This window comes from Babylonia areolata, chromosome 22 (assembly GCF_041734735.1).
Source record: "Babylonia areolata isolate BAREFJ2019XMU chromosome 22, ASM4173473v1, whole genome shotgun sequence".
NCBI classification, from domain to species: domain Eukaryota; kingdom Metazoa; phylum Mollusca; class Gastropoda; order Neogastropoda; family Buccinidae; genus Babylonia; species Babylonia areolata.
Genome location: NC_134897.1, coordinates 2421637 through 2443457, shown reverse-complemented (window position 1 = coordinate 2443457; position 21821 = coordinate 2421637). Strand labels below are relative to the sequence as shown.

The 21821-nt window shown below is 41.8% G+C and overlaps 2 protein-coding genes across 3 annotated transcripts in view; one reads left to right on the top strand and one right to left on the bottom strand.

The window, feature by feature from the left end:
- LOC143297014 (frataxin, mitochondrial-like) overlaps positions 1–15781 on the top strand; it is a 21965-nt gene extending 6184 nt beyond the window's left edge. The window contains exons 5-6 of one of the 2 annotated variants that reach the window (XM_076609144.1): positions 1971–2129; positions 15580–15781. In XM_076609144.1, coding sequence (XP_076465259.1) covers positions 1971–2112 — 142 coding nt within the window. In that variant the 3' untranslated portion in view covers positions 2113–2129; positions 15580–15781. Of the gene's footprint in view, positions 1–1970; positions 4947–15579 lie in introns of those variants that run through there. The other variant, XM_076609143.1, reaches the window with a different exon arrangement.
- A 644-nt stretch (positions 15782–16425) lies between these two features.
- On the bottom strand, positions 16426–21254 carry LOC143297488 (nucleotide triphosphate diphosphatase NUDT15-like). Its single transcript, XM_076609886.1, has 3 exons — positions 21100–21254; positions 19144–19340; positions 16426–16561 (listed from the first exon to the last, which is right to left on the bottom strand). Exons 1-3 carry the CDS (start codon positions 21252–21254, stop codon positions 16446–16448), a joined length of 468 nt encoding a protein of 155 aa, XP_076466001.1. The 3' UTR covers positions 16426–16445.
- Positions 21255–21821: the final 567 nt, after the last annotated feature.

Sequence of the window (21821 nt, the reverse complement as noted above, 5' to 3'; positions counted from 1 at the left end):
GGCGAGATCTCAAGTTAGAGTACACACTACACTTGTCCAGGAAATGCAGTTCATCCTCTATAACTCCACATGCTTTGCATAGCTGGTCTTTCCTTGTTAAGTTGTAGTAACGTCATTGCTCAATTTCAAGTTCATGTGCACTTATTTGCAATCGACATAGTGCTCCTCTATGTTTAGTATTTTTTGCCGCTGATCAGGTAAGGTTGGAATGTATAAGTGTTTGCAATTTTGCAATAAAAGGAGAGCCTTGAAATGGTCCTGTTCTTTGTGCTGTTCCAAAATTGAACATATTTATCCTGTAGTTTATTCATGACAGAATGTGTGTGTGTGTGTGTGTATGTGTGTGTGTGCGTGCACAAGTACTTGTACTGATATGTACATGTGTCAAAAATTTTGCCTTACTCTGTTCGTATTCAATTTTGATTTATGTTTGTACCTTTCATCTACTATCCCCCCCAATATTCCTTGTGACCCCAGCACGCTTGGCTATTCAGACATAATCTTTTCTATTTTAGCGAGGGAATTGTATTCTGTTGTGTTATGTTGTGTTGCTCCTTCCTGGGGGAACTTAGACCCTGGGGAACATAGACCTGTGGGAATTTAGACCTGAGGGACTTAGACGTGGGGGAACATAGACCAGTGGGAATTTAGACCTGAGGGACATAGATGCGGGGGAACATAGACCTGGGGAAAGTTAGACCTGAGGGATTTAGACATGGGGGAACATAGACCTGGGGGACTTAGTCTTGGGGTAACTTAGACCTTGGGGAACATAGACCCTGGGAGATTTTAGACCTAGGTAAATAAATAAAAACGGTCATACACGTAAAATGTTACATATCTGTCTGAGTGTGTATGCGTGTGCGTCTGAAATCTGATTGAATGACACAGGAAACGAATGATGAGCGCCCAGTGGCAGCCGTCAGTCGGCTCTACCTAGGTAGGCAGCCTGTGGTGCAAATGCCCCCGTGTATGTAAAGCGCTTAGAGCTTGGTCTCTGACCGAGGATAGGCGCTATATAAGTATCCACATCAGTCAATCAAACCTTGGGGGAACTTGACTTGGGGGAACATAGACCTAGGGGGACTTAGACCCTAGTGAACATAAACCCTGGAAAAACAGACTGTGGGGAACATAGACTCAGGGGAACTTAGATTTGGGGGAACATAGACCTAGGGGGATGGGCGGGGGGAGGGGGGGGGGGGGGGCTTTGACCTGGGGGGATATAGACCTTGGGGGACTTAGACCCTAGGGTAGTAGTGAACATAGATCCTGGCGAAACAGACCCTGGGGAACATAGACTGGAGGGAACTTATATCTGGGGAAACATAGATGTGCTTCCCAGGTAAACAGAGATGCGGGAGATGAGCAGCAGCAGGCTCCTGTCCCGTGGCCTAAGGAGAGAAGATGTTCAGAATGTACGTCAACAGCCGTGGAAAGTAGGGTTGCAAATCCTCCTGCCACTGTGAGGCCGTCTTTCTTTGCAGCTTTTGTCACAATTGTGCGTAGTGTTGCCTGTTGTCAGTAGAACTTCTTTCTTCTTCTTCTGCGTTCACTCGTATGCACACGAGTGGGCTTTTACGTGTATGACCGTTTTTATCCCGCCATGTAGGCAGCCATATTCCGTTTTTGGGGGTGTGCATGCTGGGTATGTTCTTGTTTCCATAACCCACCGAACGCTGACATGGATTACAGGATCTTTAATGTGCGTATTTGATCTTCTGCTTGCATATACACACGAAGGGGGTTCAGGCACTAGCAGGTCTGCATATATGTTGACCTGGGAGATCGTAAAAATCTCCACCCTTTACCCACCAGGCGCCGTCACCGTGATTCGAACCCGGGACCCTCAGATCGACAGTCCAACACTTTAACCACTCAGCTATTGCGCCCATCGTCAGTAGAACTCTCTCCTGTTTTTCATACATTTAAGTGACAAGACTGCAACCAACCCTCCTTTTTTCTGGCAGCGGCCCAAAGCGTTACGATTACCAGGACAAGCAGTGGGTGTACTCGCGGAACAAGGAAGGGCTACACACGCTGCTGGAGAGAGAGTTATCTGCCGCGCTTCAGTCTGACATCGACCTTTCTCATTGTGTCTTCTACAGCTGATCCCAGTCGTATCATGAGTGTGTATAAATGTTGTTTTTTGGTTGTTGTCTGCAATGAATGAAATGACACAAAACAAGTGTTGAATGTGTTAAAAAAAAAAAAAAAATCTTAAAGAAAACCCAACCATCTGTGAATGTGTAAATAAACCCCCCCACCAAAAACCCATGACCATGAAATCAGGAATTCATTAGTTTTGTCTTTTTATTTCTGTGAATCACTTTTTTCTTCTTTTTTGTTTACACCTGTTTAGTTTGTTTTTGTTTTTTCATGGGCACGTCTTTGCATGAATGTACAAATATATGTATATGATAGTCAGTTGTGTCCGACTATGACCATCAGAACAACAGAGGAGGCAACTGCTGTTCCGACTATTTGGGCTAGAATTTGATTATAGTGGAGAGTGTCTTGCCCAAGTACATCCCCACTCTCTCGGCCAAGAGGGTTTTAGGACAGTCGGCGTTGGGATGGTTCCCAAAGGCCAGCTAGCCCACAAGGCTGCAGCCAGTGCAATTTTGCCTCCTAGTTTGAGAGTCATTGTCCTTCACAAAAGACTAAGCTGTAAATGGTTTCCCATTGACTGGAGAAACCATTAATACAGCTCTCACTTTGCTGTTGGCCCAAATGTAAACTTATGTCAATCTGTGATATATACCTATATGGAAAAAAACCCCAAAAAACCTTTGAGGGTGGGGGTTACTGAAGGGAGAACAGGTGGGGATGGCTTTGCAGAGGTTGGGGAGTGAGGGGGGTTGGGGTGGTGGAGCTTCATCTGGGTCATTTTTGTCCAGAAAACAAATTTACGTGTCTGTGTACACACACACACACACACACACATACACACTTTTGGAAGTGAGCAAGGATGGAAACCATTTCCTCTCCAATCCCAGCAAGAAGGTAACAAAAACTCAATACGGTGTGAACAAAATAGGTAAAAACAGAATTGCATTTTATCTGTATCAAGTGGAAACTTAAATATCAGTTGTCAAAAGACTTCCATACTGATGAAAACAACAAAAAGTTATTCATCATTATAAACACATAAACTAATGCAAAGTACTAAAAAAACAAACAAGAACCCCCCCCCCCACCCCCCAGCTATATTAACCCCTTGACTGCTGCTGAGTACGCTTCATGTGATTGGTTGACACCTTTCAAGTCAGTATACTTCATGTGATGGGTTGATGCCTTTCAAGTCAGTATGCTTCACGTGATTGGTTGACACCTTTCAAGTCAGTACACTTCATGTGATTGGTTGACGCCTTTCAAGTCAGTACGCTTCATGTGATTGGTTGACGTCTTTCAAGTCAGTACACTTCATGTGATTGGTTGACACCTTTCAAGTCAGTACACTTCATGTGATTGGTTGACACCTTTCAAGTCAGTACGCTTCACGTGATTGGTTGACACCTTTCAAGTCAGTATATTTCATGTGATGGGTTGATGCCTTTCAAGTCAGTATGTTTCATGTGATTGGTTGACACCTTTCAAGTCAGTATGCTTCATGTGATTGGTTGACACCTTCCAAGTCAGTATGCTTCACGTGATTGGTTGACGCCTTTCAAGTCAGTATGCTTCACGTGATTGGTTGACGCCTTTCAAGTCAGTATGCTTCACGTGATTGGTTGACGCATTTCAAGTCAGTATGCTTCACGTGATTGGTTGACGCCTTTCAAGTCAGTATGCTTCATGTGATTGGTTGACGCCTTTCAAGTCAGTATGCTTCACGTGATTGGTTGACGCCTTTCAAGTCAGTATGCTTCATGTGATTGGTTGACACCTTTCAAGTCAGTACGCTTCACGTGATTGGTTGACACCTTTCAAGTCAGTATATTTCATGTGATGGGTTGATGCCTTTCAAGTCAGTATGTTTCATGTGATTGGTTGACACCTTTCAAGTCAGTATGCTTCATGTGATTGGTTGACACCTTCCAAGTCAGTATGCTTCACGTGATTGGTTGACGCCTTTCAAGTCAGTATGCTTCACGTGATTGGTTGACGCCTTTCAAGTCAGTATGCTTCACGTGATTGGTTGACGCATTTCAAGTCAGTATGCTTCACGTGATTGGTTGACGCCTTTCAAGTCAGTATGCTTCACGTGATTGGTTGACGCCTTTCAAGTCAGTATGCTTCACGTGATTGGTTGACGCCTTTCAAGTCAGTATGCTTCACGTGATTGGTTGACACCTTTCAAGTCAGTACGCTTCACGTGATTGGTTGACACCTTTCAAGTCGGTATGCTTCACGTGATTGGTTGACGCCTCAAGTCAGGATATCACTCGCACTCTGAACCTATTATTGTTATTATCTTTGTTGCCTATTGTCCAGCCAACCACTCAGGGCCATAACAGGACTGCCCAACTACACAAACGTCCAACCGTGTTAAACACAAAACCGTCACATGTATTCAAAAACAAAAAAAACCAAAAAAAAAAAATCATTCAGATAACCTACAAAACATAGTTCATGACACATTATCTTAACTATTTAGCTCCTTACGGCAAATCAAACATGGTTGTGCTGAGGCTGTCAGCCCTTCCACATAATTTACCGTCCCCAGAATACAAAAATTCGTAAAAAAGGATAGAAATACTCCAAAGCCAAACAAAAACAAAAAAAAAAAAAAACATAAAAAGGCCATATACTGGGTAAAGAACACTGCAGATTGGATAGCTAGTGCCCATCCCAGTTTTTTACAATTTCACTACCCTAATCGCCAAAGCAAAACGGCACCGACAGTAAATCATACACTGCTGAAAAGAGAAGAAAAGTTTCAGATAGTACGTCACTGACTGCGGAAAACAGAAAAGGGTGTCCGGGCTTGCTCGGAGAAAGAAAGGGGAATAGACTGGGAAGGAAGAAAGAGAGAGAGAGAGAGAGAGAGAGAGAGAGAGAGAGAGAGAGAGCAATAGAAAAGAGGAAATTTCTAGCATGACATTTCCAGAAGGTGTGGATGCTGCTTATACTCTGAACCTGGACTTGCTTGTCTGGGGGGACTGCATCACTTGTTCAGCTAAATCAGTAACACCACTGCAGGGAAGACACACACAAGAGGAGAAGTGCACAAACAAGTCATGCCGCACTGATCTCTTTTCACCACGGCTCAGCAGTCATGGGGTTAACACGCTTCTGAAGAACCAGTCATCAGTACACATGGGGTTAACGCACTTCTGAAGAACCAGTCATCAATACACATGGGGTTAACACACTTCTGAAGAACCTGTCATCAATACACATGGGGTTAACACACTTCTGAAGAACCAGTCATCAATACACATGGGGTTAACACACTTCTGAAGAACCAGTCATCAATACACATGGGGTTAACACACTTCTGAAGAACCAGTCATCAGTACACATGGGGTTAACACACTTCTGAAGAACCAGTCATCAATACACATGGGGTTAACACACTTCTGAAGAACCAGTCATCAGTACACATGGGGTTAACACACTTCTGAAGAACCAGTCATCAGTACACACGGGGTTAACGCACTTCTGAAGAACCGGTCATCAACACACATGGGGTTAACTCACTCGGGACGACAAGTTTTCTCCCTTGCTTTTCCCCACAGACGGCCCATTTGTAAGGGTTAGGAAAAAAATTACAAAAAATACAAAATACTGTGTAAGAAAATGAAACTTTCAGAACTGGTTTATTACGTGTTGAGCTATTACATGTAAAAAAAAAAAAAAATCAAATTTCTCATCTTATTTTTACAGTTTTGCCATATGTAGAAAATACTGCCAATTTTTCACCCCGAATCACCATACCCATGCTCGCTTTCTGCATTAAATTCGCTTTCTTCTTCATCATCATCCACCTCTTCAATGTCCGACCCTTCAGTTTGTAGCATTTCAAGTACTTCGGCAACCCTAAAACATTGCCGTCACTGCCTTGTTCGCTTCACAACATTCCGAGAAGAGGCCACTTTGCTAACAGGCTGGCACGCGAGCAGACGACCGGTCAGTGACTTTGTCAGCGTGTGTGCGAGACAGGCCACACAAACCATATTAACCAATCATACTGTTCGATTGTGGAGTGACCCAGAATAGCGCACTCTGCTTGGCTAATCACAAAATCACGTGTACAGCGCATGATGGAATTTTACTTTCGGAGAATGCTATTCCATTCCTTCGTCCGAAACCGAATATGTTTTGTGTAGGAATGTGTGAGCATTCCTTCGTCCTGAAAGAGTTAACACACTTCTGAAGAACCTGTCATCAATACACATGGGGTTAACACACTTCTGAAGAACCTGTCATCAATACACATGGGGTTAACACACTTCTGAAGAACCAGTCATCAATACACATGAGGTTAACACACTTCTGAAGAACCAGTCATCAATACACATGGGGTTAACACACTTCTGAAGAACCAGTCATCAGTACACATGGGGTTAACACACTTCTGAAGAACCAGTCATCAATACACATGGGGTTAACACACTTCTGAAGAAACAGTCATCAATACGCATGGGGTTAACACACTTCTGAAGAACCAGTCATTATTGATGTCGCTGGCAAAATACTGTAGAAAAATCCAGTTTAATAGAAAGACAAGTACACTTGAAGGCAGAAAAATAAATAAATATATGCATGGGATGTACAGCTTTGTGACTCTTGCAGTACACAGCATTATATCAGCTTTGCTGTCATTATAATATATGTGGTTGTAATATACTATTGTTAGATAGATATATTTTCTGTGAAAAAAAGAAAAGAAAAACAGACCTCCTTTCATCTGACCGATATCCACATCAAGAAATTGATATCGTATGGTCTGTGGTTTACTAGTGGTATTGTATTAGTTTTAGTCACATCAGATTTCTTTGTGTAAAAATTCGGGCTGCTCTCTCCAGGGAGAAAGCGTCACTACAATGCAGCACCACCCTTATTCATTTATTTATTTTTCTGCCTTCAAGTGTACTTATTTTTCTATTAAACTGGAATTTTTCTACAGTGTTTTGCCAGCAGACAACCCTTTTGTTGCTGCTGGCTCTTTTACGTGAACAAAGGGCATGCTGGATACAGGACTTTGGTTTTATCGTCTCATCTGAATGACTAGCATCCAGACCACCACTACAGACCTAGTGGAGGTGGATGAAATACTGCCAAGTATAAGTGTTCACATTTGGGATAAAAAAATAAAATAAAAAAAAAGGTGTAAAACAAAACAAAAAAAAGTTACAAGCAGTTTACAATCAAACAAAGAACATTTGAGAGAGGAGAAGGCATGTTCAAAAACGAAGAGAGAGAGAGGACGAGGGATACAGAGTATATAGGATAGGTACCTGATCACCACAATCACCTTAACCAGGGAACAGCTGACACCTTTGTGAAGTTCTGGGAGAGGTGCGCATCATTATAATACATTTCAGTGCTGCTGTCGTCTCTCTCCAGGTGGTCTAAATTAATTTCATTCATCGCTTCTGCAAAATGCATTCTTACATGTTTCAGTTTTAACTCACTCTGTACGGCCAGTCCTCTCTTCTCCTCTACACAGACCCCTCGGATGTCCAGTGGGTGTCTGAATGACCCAACCTTTAGCTTCCGTCGTCAGAATTGTGGTATTCTTTGTCAATATTCACCTCTTCAGTATAAAAGCTTTCCGCTTGCAATATTTTGATGATGATAACTGGGGTGAAACGCTGTTAACGTCATCTCTTTCGCCGTTCGTATGGAGAGAGTTAAGCAGGTATCGAAGGGTACAGACTGATTTTATATCATATGCTACATCTCTCTCTCTCTCTCTCTCTCTCTCACACACACATTCACACACACACACACACACAATCCGATGCCTGACCTATGCCTAAACTTAACATGTAGATCAGGCCCTAAAAGTGTATGCTAGGTTTGTAAAAAGAAAACTATGAAGACAAATATATATATATATATATATATATATATATATATATATATATATATATATATATATATATATATATATAAGACATGATTAACATAAGCACTCCTGACAGTGCTCAGTTGACAATGATCCTTTACAACTGAAAAAAAGCAACAACAGCAACAACAAAAAAACCCAGAAAAGAAAAGAAAAGAAAAAATCAACAGCAGCAAACAAATCTTTCCACAGGTGAGATGGCAGGCAGTACAACAGTACAGTACAGGAGAATGCAGTCATTCTGAGATCTTCCCTGCCAAATGTGTACATATCTCAAACAGAATACAAGTATTCATCAGCAAAAACTACAATAAAAAAAAAAGGACAAAAAAAGAAGAAAAAAAAGAAAAAAAAAGAGAGAGAGACAAAAACCAGCAAGTATGCTCTCATACACACACCCACACACACACTCTCTCATTCAAATCAACCACCTCTGAAAATGGAGTATGGCTGCCTCGACCGCAGATTAAAAACAGTGGCAAAGGTAAAAGTTTACTCGTTGAAATAGTGCCCATAGGACCTGAGCGCACAAATGCAGAATAACACCATATTAGTTCATGCTGGTGTGCAACAACATGTCCTGATTCAGATGTGCTGTGGAACAGTGGAAACATCTTACAGCTGTGGATCCACTCACTGTATGTACATCTGTCCATCAATGTTTGACACGTTCCCATCATTTTCTTTCTCAGAAATTCTTCCTCCATCTCTGTTGTACACTCATAATTAAAAACAACAACAACAATGAAATGAAAGATGTGAACGAGAAGACAATAACCGGAAGAAAGAGAAAGAAAACATGGGTGGAAAAAAAACTACGCTGAGACGAAAGGAGAGGAGAAAGAGAGAGCGTCTCTCCAAGTCTATCACTCTCGCATGAACACTTGCACAAACACTCTCTCTCTCTCTCTTACAAGAGTAAAAAAAAAAAATTCATTAACTCCAACCAGTCTGTTATCCCCCCTGTCTCAGATTAGAAATAAACAAAACCAAAACAAACAAACAAACAAAAAAAAAAAACCCTACCAAAACACACTAGAAAGTAACAACAAAAACGTCCGCGGAAACAACTGTATGAACACTTAAGAGACAGTCATCATATTCGTCACTTGAATCTCTGAGAAGTCTGAGGGCTGTGAGCCCTTCTGACCTTCACTCAACTTCGTTTTGTCTTCATTTTTTGGGAAAAAAACAACAACAACCCAATAACACAATAACAGCAGACAAAATTCTCAGAAACACCCAGTGAAGAAACTGTTTTGAAATGGTGGAGAAATTGTTTTGAAATGGTGGAGAAATTGTTTTGAAATATACAGTAGAGAAACTGTTTTGAAATGGTGGAGAAATTGTTTTGAAATATACAGTAGAGAAACTATTTTGAAATGGTGGAGAAATTGTTTTGAAATATACAGTAGAGAAACTATTTTGAAATGGTGGAGAAATTTGTTTTGAAATATACAGTAGAGAAACTATTTTGAAATGGTGGAGAAATTGTTTTGAAATATACAGTAGAGAAACTATTTTGAAATGGTGGAGAAATTGTTTTGAAATATACAGTAGAGAAACTATTTTGAAATGGTGGAGAAATTGTTTTGAAATATACAGTAGAGAAACTATTTTGAAATGGTGGAGAAATTGTTTTGAAATAATTTATACAGTAGAGAGAGAAATTGTTTTGAAATACACTGTAGAGAAATTTGTTTTGAAATGCACAGTGGAGAAACTGTTTTGAAACAAACAACAAAAAAAAAAAAAAAAAACAGTGGAAATTGTGAAATACACACTGGAGAAAATGTTTTGATTGCACAGGAGAGAAACTGTTTTGAAATACACAGTAGAGAAACAGTTTAAAAATACACAGTGGTGAATTTTTCAAAATACACACAGGAGAAATTGTTTTGAAATACGCACCGGAGAAATTGTTTTGAAATGCACAGTAGAGAAACAGTTTCAAAATACACAGTGGTGAATTTTTTTTCAAAATACACATTGGACAAAATTGTTTTGAAATATACAGTGGAGAAAAAACAAACCCAAAAAAGTTTCAAAATACACAGTGGAAAAATTACAGAGGTGAAAAGGTGCAGACATGTAGCACCAGTCGACAATGAACACAACTTACCAAACAAAACTTTGTTTGATACACGAATAGGAACAATATCTACATTTGAGATACAATTAGGTGTAATATATACGCCTTGATACCCTGGAACTGTAACAGACAATGCACCTCATACACATGAGACCTTGGCCACAGACACTGCCACTCGGGCACTGGTCTGCACTGTCACTAACGACACGGCTCTTGCCAAGCCGCCAGCCAAAATGATGGCTAAGATGTCTCACCCATGCTCAACCCGGACTGAAGAAGGCCTCAATATATTTCAAAATGTCAGCACACTTCCCCATAGAGTAATGAAGGGGTGGGGGTGTGGGGGGGGGGGGGAGCACAGTTGAAAAATGACAGTCTCCTTTGAAAACGACTTTGTAAACACGCTTTAAGAAGAGAAGATGAGGTTTTGTGTGTGGGTGTGGCTGAGGTCAAGGGAAAGGTGGGGGGGTGGTGAGGAGAAGGAGAAGGATGGGGGACAGACAAAGACGAAACATTAATCCTTTCAATGATACTGGCTGCTGACATATAAAATACATAAAATATGTTTACTGGCAGAGACTATTAGTATTAAAAAAAACCCAACAACAACCCATAAAACAAAAAACAAACAAACACACATTCACACACACACACAAAATCACCACCACAAACACTGTGAATACACCCAGATATAGTACCCACAAACCCCAGAATGGCTTACAAGATACCAAACATAATGCAGAATTACAACTACAAAGACACTAACAAAACGACCAGTATCAAACCCAGGCTATTTTGTCAATGTTTTTTTTAGCAAAGAAAACACGCACACACACACACACACACACACACACAGAGTCTACTGTTCATATAACAGCATAAAACAATGTGTTTTGTTGTGATTACAAATCAGTCAGTTCCACTGCCATTCACACACAGCATTGCAACTTGAATAAAAATTCCATTTGAGAATTGGATTTTGCTATATTACATTATGTCCCAATGTGTCAGACTGCATTTTGTTGGGTCCCATCTGACTGTGGATTGCACTGGAATGATGTAATGGAATCAGGAGCTAAACACAGCACTTCAGACACAGACATGAACAAATCCCCTTGAACCAACACAAGACAAGGGAAACAAATCCTTACCTGGACCAAATGAGTGTCAGCACAACAGTGTCAGCATAACAGTGTGCCATAGTTTCAGTTTCAAAGAGGGGTCAAAGAGTGTGGACTGATACATAGTTTCAGTTTCAGTAGCTCGAGGAGGCGTCACTGCGTTCGGACAAATCCATATACGCTGCCAAGCAGATGCCTGACCAGCAGCCTAACCCAACGCGCTGATACATAAACACTATTAACACGACACCACATCTGCTTGACGAAAAAAAAGAAAAAAAAAAAGAAAACAAGGGGGAATAGATGTCTGTCCATTGCATAAACTCAACATACTGGCTAGGACCTTGAGAACTTACACTATCGTAGTTTATACTGTGTCATTAACCCTTAGCTTGCTTCGTCTGCCATTAAAACATGCAGTGAAAATGACACATCCCATTGAAAAACAAAGGCATTGTGTTACCAAGGCTTAAGGTGAAGGACTGACCTTTCACCTTATGTAAATATTGTGACTTTGTGTGATTCAGGGCAGAGAAGAGCGTCGAGGAAAGTCACTCCAATAGTTTTATCGGCAGGTATCACCTGTAGTGTCGTAAGGGTTAAGAAAGCGAAAGTGACATTTTTAATACCTATACAAAGATGAATAAAAAATAATTGTTGTGTACAATTAAAAAAAAAAAAAAAAAAATCCCCAAACATAGAAAGCTACTTTTTCAACACGTACAAACCTTTTCTTGGACAAAACAAGTGTCAACAGAACATTGAGTCTTAAAGAAAATTCAAGTGATATTTTTATATCCATGCATGGATGAATAAAACATGATATATTTCTATGCAACATAAAAAAAACACCCAAAACAACAACAACATAAGAGTTACTTTTACAGCTCTCCACAAATTCTTGATTGGACAATTCAAAGGCCAACAGAACACAGCATGGTTATCATAAAAACAGTTCGAGTGACATTTTTATACCGATGCACGGATGAATAAAACAAAACAGTTAACAGTTCACAATAAAGTTATCAGAAAGAAAGTTAAAGTGACATTTTCACATCATTTCATGGGTAAATAAAACAGTATATAATCTTTATGTAATATTATCAACAACAAAAAAATTTCCCTAAACAGCAGAATTCTCCCCAACAAGAAGATGAGGTTTGCCACAGTACGTTGCTTTTGGGAGGCCACAGTACGCTGCTGCTGGGAGGCCGCAGTGGAGCGATGGCCTAGAGGTAACGCGTCCGCCTAGGAAGCGAGAAAATCTGAGCGCGCTGGTTCGAATCACGGCTCAGCCGCCGATATTTTCTCCCCCTCCATTAGACCTTGAGTGGTGGTCTGGACGCTAGTCATTCGGATGAGACGATAAACCGAGGTCCCATGTGCAGCATGCACTTCGCGCACGTAAAAGAACTCACGGCAACAAAAGGGTTGTTCCTGGCAAAATTCTGTAGAAAAATCCACTTCGACAGGAAAAACAAATAAAACTGCACGCAGGAAAAAATACAAAAAAATGGGTGGCGCTGTAGTGTAGCGATGCGCTCTCCCTGGGGAGAGCAGCCCGAATTTCACACAGAGAAATCTGTTGTGATAAAAAGGAATACAAATACAAAAACAAATACATTGCTGCTGGGAGGCCACAGTACGTTGCTGTTGGGAGGTGGTCCACTTCATGATATGTCGAATTGGCAACATCAGACATGCTCTGCAAAATGAGGAAAAACGGCATCACTCCTCTGTGTATGTAGTGTGTGTGTGTGTGTGTGTGTGTGTGTGTGTGTGCACGCGCCTAGAGTTGACTTCATCAAGATTTTGCGCCTTTTAAATATTATTATTATTAGTAGTAGTATTTATCTATTATTTATTTATTTATTTGTTTTATTTTATTATCATTTAAAATTTATTTTATTTTATTTAATTTATGTATTTATTTATTTAATTTTTGTTAGTTTTTACTTTATTTATTCTACTTTATTTTATTTTTATCTTTATTTTTTTCAATTGATTTTTTTTTTCTCAAGGCCTGACTAAGCGCGTTGGGTTACGCTGCTGGTCAGGCATATGCTTGGCAGATGTGGTGTAGCGTATAATTATGGATTTGACCGAACGCAGTGATGCCTCCTTGAGATACTGATACTGATACTGTGTATGTAGTTGTTCTCAGCATAACAGTGCACAGGCCCTCTGTCATACAAGTACTGACTGTCACACAAACAGCAAGAACAGCATCCTTTTTAAAATGAGATAATTATTATCTCCAAGTTCATGCCACCATGCAAAATATAGCATGGAACTTATTCTGGAGCAGTCTGCATGTGAACAATTTCTGGCAGTGCTTTGAACTGATAGCAAATACCAGATGTGGAGACACAATTAATTGTTCATAAAAAACAACAAAAAAACAAAAACAAAAAAAAAATTAAATGATCCATTTACAGTTTTCGGAAGCAATGGACACTTTGAGCCTGACAAAAATATCTGACTTCATTTTATTGACAGCGAAATTCTATATTTACAGATGCAAAATGAATAATGAAATATCATGCTTTAATACATGAAAGAAAAGTCATCACATCGAAGTAGACGTCTCCTTCCTGTGGCAAAACACTGTTTTGAGAGAGGCAATTCTGATATATGTTTGTTCTTTAGTTTAACGTCTTTTCACTGTCAGTGATATATGCTTGGTTGCACAAGGCGCATGGGGCGCTCGAGTGAACATTTATTTTTTTCTAATATGAGAGCTCAGGTAGATGCCTGCTCTCTGGCACAACTTATTTGTCATTGTACCTGTGTAGGGAGGAAGGTGGCAGAATGGTTAAGACGCTCAGCTGCCAATACAGAGAGTCCGTGAGGGTGTGGGTTCGAATCCCGCTCTCGCCCTTTCTCCTAAGTTTGACTGGAAAATCAAACTGAGCGTCTAGTCTTTCGGATGAGACGATAAACCGAGGTCCCGTGTGCAGCACGCACTTGGCGCACTGAAAAAGAACCCATGGCAACGAGAGTGTTGTCCTCTGGCGAAATTACGTAAAATGAAATCCACTTTCATAGGTACACAAATATGTAAGCATGCACTCAAGGCCTGACTAAGCGCGTTGGGTTATGCTGCTGGTCAGGCATCTGCTCAACAGATGTGGTGTAGCGTGTATGGATTTGTCCGAACGCAGTGACGCCTCCTTGAGAAAGTGAAACTGAAACTGAAACTGTACCTGTGCAGTCTTCGGCTTACAACCGCAGAGAACTCTGCCTCTGTGACCCTTGTGCTCAGGTGAGAATGGAAAAAAAATAAACAACTTCGATTAAAGTACAAGATCAGCACTCTATGTTATAGATGCATTCACAAAACTGCCCCTTCCTATCTCTGCGGCTGCCCTCACCTCTACACTCCATCTCGCTCACTACGATCGGCTTCGGATCCGCTCTGTTTACGCATACCGAGATTCAAACACTCGACTGTTGGCCGCCGTTCTTTCTCTGTCTCTGGACCTTGCGATTGGAATGAACTTCCTCTTTCGCTTCGTCAAGTCTCCACACTCAGCTCTTTCAAGGTCTGGCTTTAAAACCCACCTCTTCCGAAAATAGCCTCCCTTGCCTGCCCTTCCTTGTCTTTAGTTTCTACAGTTTTAGAGTTATGCATGCGTGTGAATGACTGGTGCGAAAGCGCTTTGATTTGTCTCTGCACAAGATTCAGCAGCTATATAAATACCATTATTATTATTATTATTTCTGGTGTTTATTTTAATTCACTGTTATGGCGTTGATGGAGTAATCTGGATAAGTGTATCTGTATGTGATCTGATAGTCATTTTGCTTTTTGGTCTTTAAAAAAAAACAACTCAATGTTATCATATTATCATACTGTTTCTAAACTTGGCAGTAAGATTCTTTTTTTGTCAAAGTGTTTACAATATAACTGCCACTGTGAAAGGGAGAAAAGAATATTGCTTTGCTTACACTTCATTTTACCTAAGCTTTGTTTCATAATTAGAATGATTTCCACTGAGACCTTCTCAACACTGGAAGAATGGAATATAAATTTGTAATATGTAATTACTAACGCTTGCTTGGAAAAAGATATGATTGGATTGGAAAGACAGAAAGAGGCTAAAAGATATTATATATTACGAAGACAGTAACTAAGGAATTATAACTTTATAATTGGCAAATTGACGGTGAAGATGATGTGTGACTGAACCTAGGGAAGTTAGTGAAATTGTACAGGGCACACACACACCCACTCACACACATGTGACTGACGGGACGAACGGACAAGACAAGACAACACGGAGACAAGCATAAGCACGTACACTAGCAACGATAAACAGAAAGTATTTTTGTTTGGTTTAAAGAGCTTGTGGGTTGGCGCTGGGCCAAGAACCAGCTGCAACAGCAGCAGCAGTAACTGCTGATGGCACCATCGTCGAGGGCAGCCAAGCTGTGGAGACGGCGCTGAAGAGCCGCCTGGTGTTCTGGACAGAGGACTGGAGTGAAACGGAATCTTAGAGGGACATGAGTGTTCCCGTTATGTGCTGTGCAGTGTGTTGTGTGTTGCTGCCCTTCAACCATATTTGGTATGAGTGTGTGAGTGAATGTGTAAATTTTCAAATACAGTTTTTTTTTTTTTGGTAGATAAATATTTGCAAAGACATCCGTGTGCTGTGTGATTCTTATTATGAATGTGAACATGGGTGACTGAGAGGAGTGAGCTGTGACACTTCTGTCTTTATCTAAATGGGTATGATTTCAGTAGCTTAAGGAGGCGTCACTGTGTTCGGACAAATCCATATACACTACACCACATCTGCCGAGCAGATGCCTGACCAGCAGCGTAACCCAGTCAGGCACTTAGTCAGGCCTTGACAAAAAAAAAAAAAAAGGTATGAATGGATGTCTTTTATCTATCTATCTATCTATCTATCTATCTATCTATATATATATATATATATATATATATATATATCATGTGTGTGTGTGTGTGTGTGTGTTGTGCATGTGTGCGTGCATGTGTGTGTGTGTGTGCACCACTGTGACCAGCAAATGTGATGTGGTGTGTGTGTGTGTTTGTGTGTGTGTGTGGTGTGCATGTTTTTGCATGCATGCATGTATGTTTACGGTGTGGTGTTTATATGGACCAGTCCATGTTTTGACGCACACCTAGCTATAACAAGGGGAGACAGACCGGGCTGTGGACTCACGGAGGGGGGGGGGATGCGGGCTACGTGGAGGCTGTGTGCTGATGGAAGGGGTCGTAGCTGGCCTTCCGCACCACCCGCAGTGGCTCAAACAGGTCCTCCAGGGGCAGGAACCGATCCCAGTCCACCCACTGCCACCCTGTACACCACCCACACACACCATCATCATCATCATCATCACTCTCCTCCCCACTGCCACCCTGTACACCACCCACACACATCATCACCATCATCATCATCACTCTCCTCCCCACTGCCACCCTGTACACCACCCACACACATCACCATCATCATCATCATCATCACTCTCCTCCCCACTGCCACCCTGTACATCACCCACACACATCACCATCATCATCATCATCATCATCACTCTCCTCCCCACTTCCACCCTGTACACCACCCACACATCATCACCATCATCACCATCATCACTCTCCTCCCCACTGCCACCCTGTACACCACCCACACACATCATCATCATCATCACTCTCCTCCCCACTGCCACCCTGTACACCACCCACACACATCATCATCGTCACCATCATCACTCTCCCCCCACCCCACCCCCCTCTGCCCCCCTGCACCCACACACACCATCACAATGATCACTACTCTCCTCTCCACTGCTACCCTATAAACCACACACACCACCTTCATTACCACTCTCCCCCCCCTCCTCTCCCCCCCTGTAAACTATACCCCCTCCCTCCTCCATCACACTCCCTCAATCCCACGCTGTAAGTGCAGCCACACCTCCATCATCAACCTTCTCTCCTCACTGTAAGTGTAACTACACTACCTACATTATCACTCTCACTCTTAGACACTGAAAGAGATGAATCAACTCATCAGGGCCTTCAGCGGTCCCTCGACCCCAGCCACAAACTTTTCAGTATTACTTCTTCTTCTGCAATCACTTGTATGCACACGAGTATGACCGTTTTTACCCCGCCATGTAGGCAGCCATACTCCGTTTTCGGGGTGTGCATGCTGGGTATGTTCTTGTTTCCATAACCCACCGAGCGCTGACATGGATTACAGGATCTTTAACGTGCGTATTTGATCTTCTGCTTGCATATACACACGAAGGGGGTTCAGGCACTAGCAGGTCTGCACATTTGTTGACCTGGGAGATCGTAAAAATCTCCACCCTTTACCCACCAGGCGCCGTCACCGTGATTCGAACCCGGGACCCTCAGATTGAAAGTCCAATGCTTTAACCATTCGGCTATTGCACCCGTCTTCAGTATTACAAAATTCAGCCATTATTTCGATGGCTTTCTGTTTTCTATAATTTGTGCTTTCAGTTTCAGTTTCAGATTCTGAAAGAAGCATCACTCCGCATCACTTCTAGGCAGATGCCTGACCTGCAGCATCACCCACCACGCTTGGTCAGGCCTTCAGTGCATATTTCATTATTTGTGTACCAGTCAGAGTGGATCTCTTCTACAGAATTTTGCCAGAAGACAATACTTTAGTTGTCATGGGTTCTTTATCAGTGTGGCAAGAGTGTGCTCCGTTTATTGTATCATCTGAATGACTAGCTAGAAGCTCAGTTTGATTTTCCAGTCAAACTTGGGAGAAAATTCGAATGAGATGATAAACCGAGGTCCTGTGTGCAGCATGCACTTAGTGCACGTAAAAGAACCCACGGCAACAAAAGGGTTGTTCCTGGCAAAATTCTGTAGAAAAATCCACTTCGATGGGAAAAAGAAATAAAACTGCACGCAGGAAAAAAAAGAAAAAAAAAAAAAAAGAAAGAAAAAAAAAAAGGGCGGTGCTGTCAGTGTAGCGACGTACTTTCCCTGGGGAGAGCAGTCCGAATTTCACACAGAGAAATCTGTTGTGACAAAAAAGAAGAAAAACAATCCAAAGGGCAAGATCTGGACTCAAACCAAGACCCTCATGGACTCAGTGTTGGCAGATGAGCGTCTTAACCATTCTGCCACCAGTAAAAAGGTCAGTAGTGATAACAATACATTGTTAGAATAAAAGCACTTATCTTACAACCTTCACACTTGTCAGGCTCCAAGTTCATACTTAACTCTCTCCATACGAACGGCGAAAGAGACAACATTAACAGCGTTTCATCCCAATTACCATCATCAAAATATTGCAAGCGGAACGCTCTTATACTGAAGAGGTGAATGTTGACAAAGAATACGACAATTCTGACGACGGAAGCTAAAGGTTGGGTCATTCAGACACCCACTGGACATCCGAGGGGTCTGTGTAGAGGAGAAGAGAGGACTGGCCGTACTGAGTGAGTTAAAGTACCAACCTCAACTTAACAGATACATATGTCAGGCTTCAAGTAGATAGGAAATGCTATTATACAGATTTCCCTATCATTACCATTTTGATGATTCTTTTTCTTTTCATTCTTTTTTTTTGCCAAAGTGCTGCATCGCATCAGTTGCCTTAAGTGGCCCCTTGACCACAGCCACAGACTCTTTACCCCAGGTCCACTCACACCAAGGGGGTCTCCAGATCCAAAGTATGGTGCTGGCTGATTATCCCCTTCATGCCTGCTGCAGGGCTACAGCTCCTGGACCATAGGTCCAACCACACCTACGAGGGTGGTACCAATTCATCACTCTGCACCTCCTGAGATGTTCAGGAAGGGACCTGTGCATACTTAAGAGGGCTAAGCACACACAACATTCAGTCACTCTGGTAGTTTACTGTGTTCTGTAATTTGAGCAGCTGTGTGATCACCTTCACATTTGTCAGGTTCCAAGTTGCTGGGTTCAGCCATGTGCTGGGGGTCCACGTAGCCCTGCACAAACAGCGTGATGTAGTGGTAGTTCTCCTCCGGCACGATGGCATTCACAACCGTGGAGAACCGAACCTTTTTCAGCCGCAGTCCCGTCTCTTCAAACGTTTCCCTTCTGCCGCAGTCTTCCCAAGACTCCCTGCATCACAACAAAGACACAACACACGACAGCATGAAGGAATAGTAACTTGACATGCAAAACGGTACTCTGGTTTGACTAATATAGTAATAATAGCAATATGTGTATAAGGTTTTAAAACTTTGTTAACAACTAGGATTGAACAAAGATGAGAAGATAATAAGAGGAAATGAAAGCATTACATTCAAAGACAACAAAGAAGAAAAAAACAAAAACAACCCCAAATCACAAACAAACAAGCAAAACATTGTAAAACATATTCAAAGGAATGAAGAAGAAAAAAGCCCACAAAGTTTTCCAAAGAAACTGCGAGTCCAGTCCTACTCCATAGTTACACTCTGCTGACTGATGTAATGTCATTAATTCACTGACCCACTGAGTAAATTTCAAAAAGACGTTGCACTTTCAAGTCTAACGATCCAAACTGAACAATAATTTTCTATTTAAAAAAAAAAGAAAAAAAAAGAAGCAAACAGACAATGATAGAAACACACACACACACACTTGATCATGATGTCAAACAAATGTATATATCTCTAACCCAAACAACTACTACTGTACTAGTACTATAACTATTACTGTACTAGTACTAAAGCTATATATTACAGCAATTGTCGGGTATGAATGTGAGAGTGAATGTTTAGGTAAGTAGTGGGTTGGGGGAGTGCTGGAGGGAGGGCGCTGCGGCGGGGGGTGCCAGGGGCCATCAATAGGATGCCTGCCTGTCACTTCTCACCCCCTCTGATCCAGTTAGTGGGCAGGAGGGAGAGTGTGAATGTGATTGGAGTAAAAAATTTTTTTTTTTTTTTTTCAACTAAATTCAAGCAACCGGTCTGCGGAAACCGCCCCCAAAATGTAGCAAAATAATCAACAAGTTGATTGTGGCTACACAACAGAAGAAGAAGAAGAAGAAGCTGTATCAGTTTCAACACTGAATAGCACTCAGATCAACACTAAAGGTCTAGTAGAGGAGGAGTAAAAATCCTGGTTCTCTATATGGGATTTGAACATTCAGACACTCACTCCCTGGTCTGGAGTACTAGTACTAGTACTAGTACTACTACCACTTGCTCACTGTGTCCAGACTGCAACACTAACAGAAACGACAGCAAAAAGGATTTACATGACACAAAATCTTTTGGCACTCCCACCTGCCAAACTCAGAAAAATTCAAGAATGATCAAGGTGATCACGGGTGTGGAACAGATGAAAAAGTTAAGGTAGTGTCTGCAGAGAGAGAGAGAGAGAGAGAGAGAGAGAGAGAGAGAGAGAGAGAGAGAGAGAACAATGAACAAATGTTTTATTGAGGATAAATTGGATAAGCTGAAAGCTTCTTTACACCATGCCCTCCCTCACACACAAACACACACACACGCACAAAAGATGAAAAAGGTAAAAGAGAGAGAGAGAGAGAGAGAGAGAGAGAGAGAGAGAGAGAGAGAGACTCAGACTCAGAAAGTCCAGTGCAGGACAGACAACCAGCACATCTTCCCGCACACCATATATATGGGAATGGAACAGCTCAGATCAGTTCAGTTCAGGAACAGCCTCAACAGGGATGAAGCAACCTCCATCAGCATCATTCTTGAATCACACTTTGAGTATGACAGCATTGCGCTGTCAGGAGTGGAGCAGAGATTTACTGTCAGATTCCCGTCTTCTCTCTCCCTCTGTTCATGTATCCCGACAAGTACACACCCACTCTCCATCAATGGTTTCTCGAAGAAGAGTCAAAGAGAGGGATAATAACACCACTAACCCAAACTCTAAATGACCCCCAGGCAAAGCGTATTTCCCAGCTCCAGTCGATCCTTTCCGCTTCCCCACTAAAATACAATTGGGGTGGTCATCGCTAAGCACGAACACACCGACTCCTACTTTCGGTCGCTCGTGTTTCACGTTGTACGCCGCCATTGTGATTGGGAATGTACCAAAGTGATCTCCCTTACTGATCACAACAACAGGTGACGTCATTTGAACTTCTTTTTTTTTCCCCTCCCCGGTTGACTAGACCGCTGGTAAAAAGTTGGGCATCAAGCAGATCTGCTGCTGTCCAACGGAAGGAACATCGTGTAACTTGACCATGACAACAACAACAACAACTCCTCTCTCTCTCTCTCTCTCTCTCTCTCTCTCTCTCTCTCTCTCTCTCTCTCTCTCTCACACACACACACACACACACACACACACACACACAGACCGGCTATGTAAAGCATGTGGAGTTATAGATAGAGGATGAACTGCATTTTCTGGACAAGTGTAGCACGTACTCTGACTTGAGATCTTGCCTACTTGTGACAGTTAATTCCCAGTCTTCGAATCATTGGTCAGATGGCATTGGCAACACAATAACTGAATCCAAACTCCGAGTTCTCTTCAAGTGCCACAAAGTTATTTCCCGGAGCCAGAACTGGCAACAAAATATATACGAGTGCTTTAAAGTTCGCAATCCATAACGACGTATGTGTTCACAACTTATTG

Excerpts from the sequence above, each read along its gene's own strand:
- LOC143297488 (XM_076609886.1), bottom strand. The coding sequence starts at position 21,254 with ATGGCGGCGTACAACGTGAAACACGAGCGACCGAAAGTAGGAGTCGGT. Across the intron at positions 19,341-21,099 it reads GGGGGTCATTTAGAGTTTGG|GGAGTCTTGGGAAGACTGCG; the intron begins GTTAGTGGTGTT and ends GTTGTGATGCAG. Across the intron at positions 16,562-19,143 it reads GGAACCTGACAAATGTGAAG|GGTGGCAGTGGGTGGACTGG; the intron begins GTGATCACACAG and ends GGTGGTGTACAG.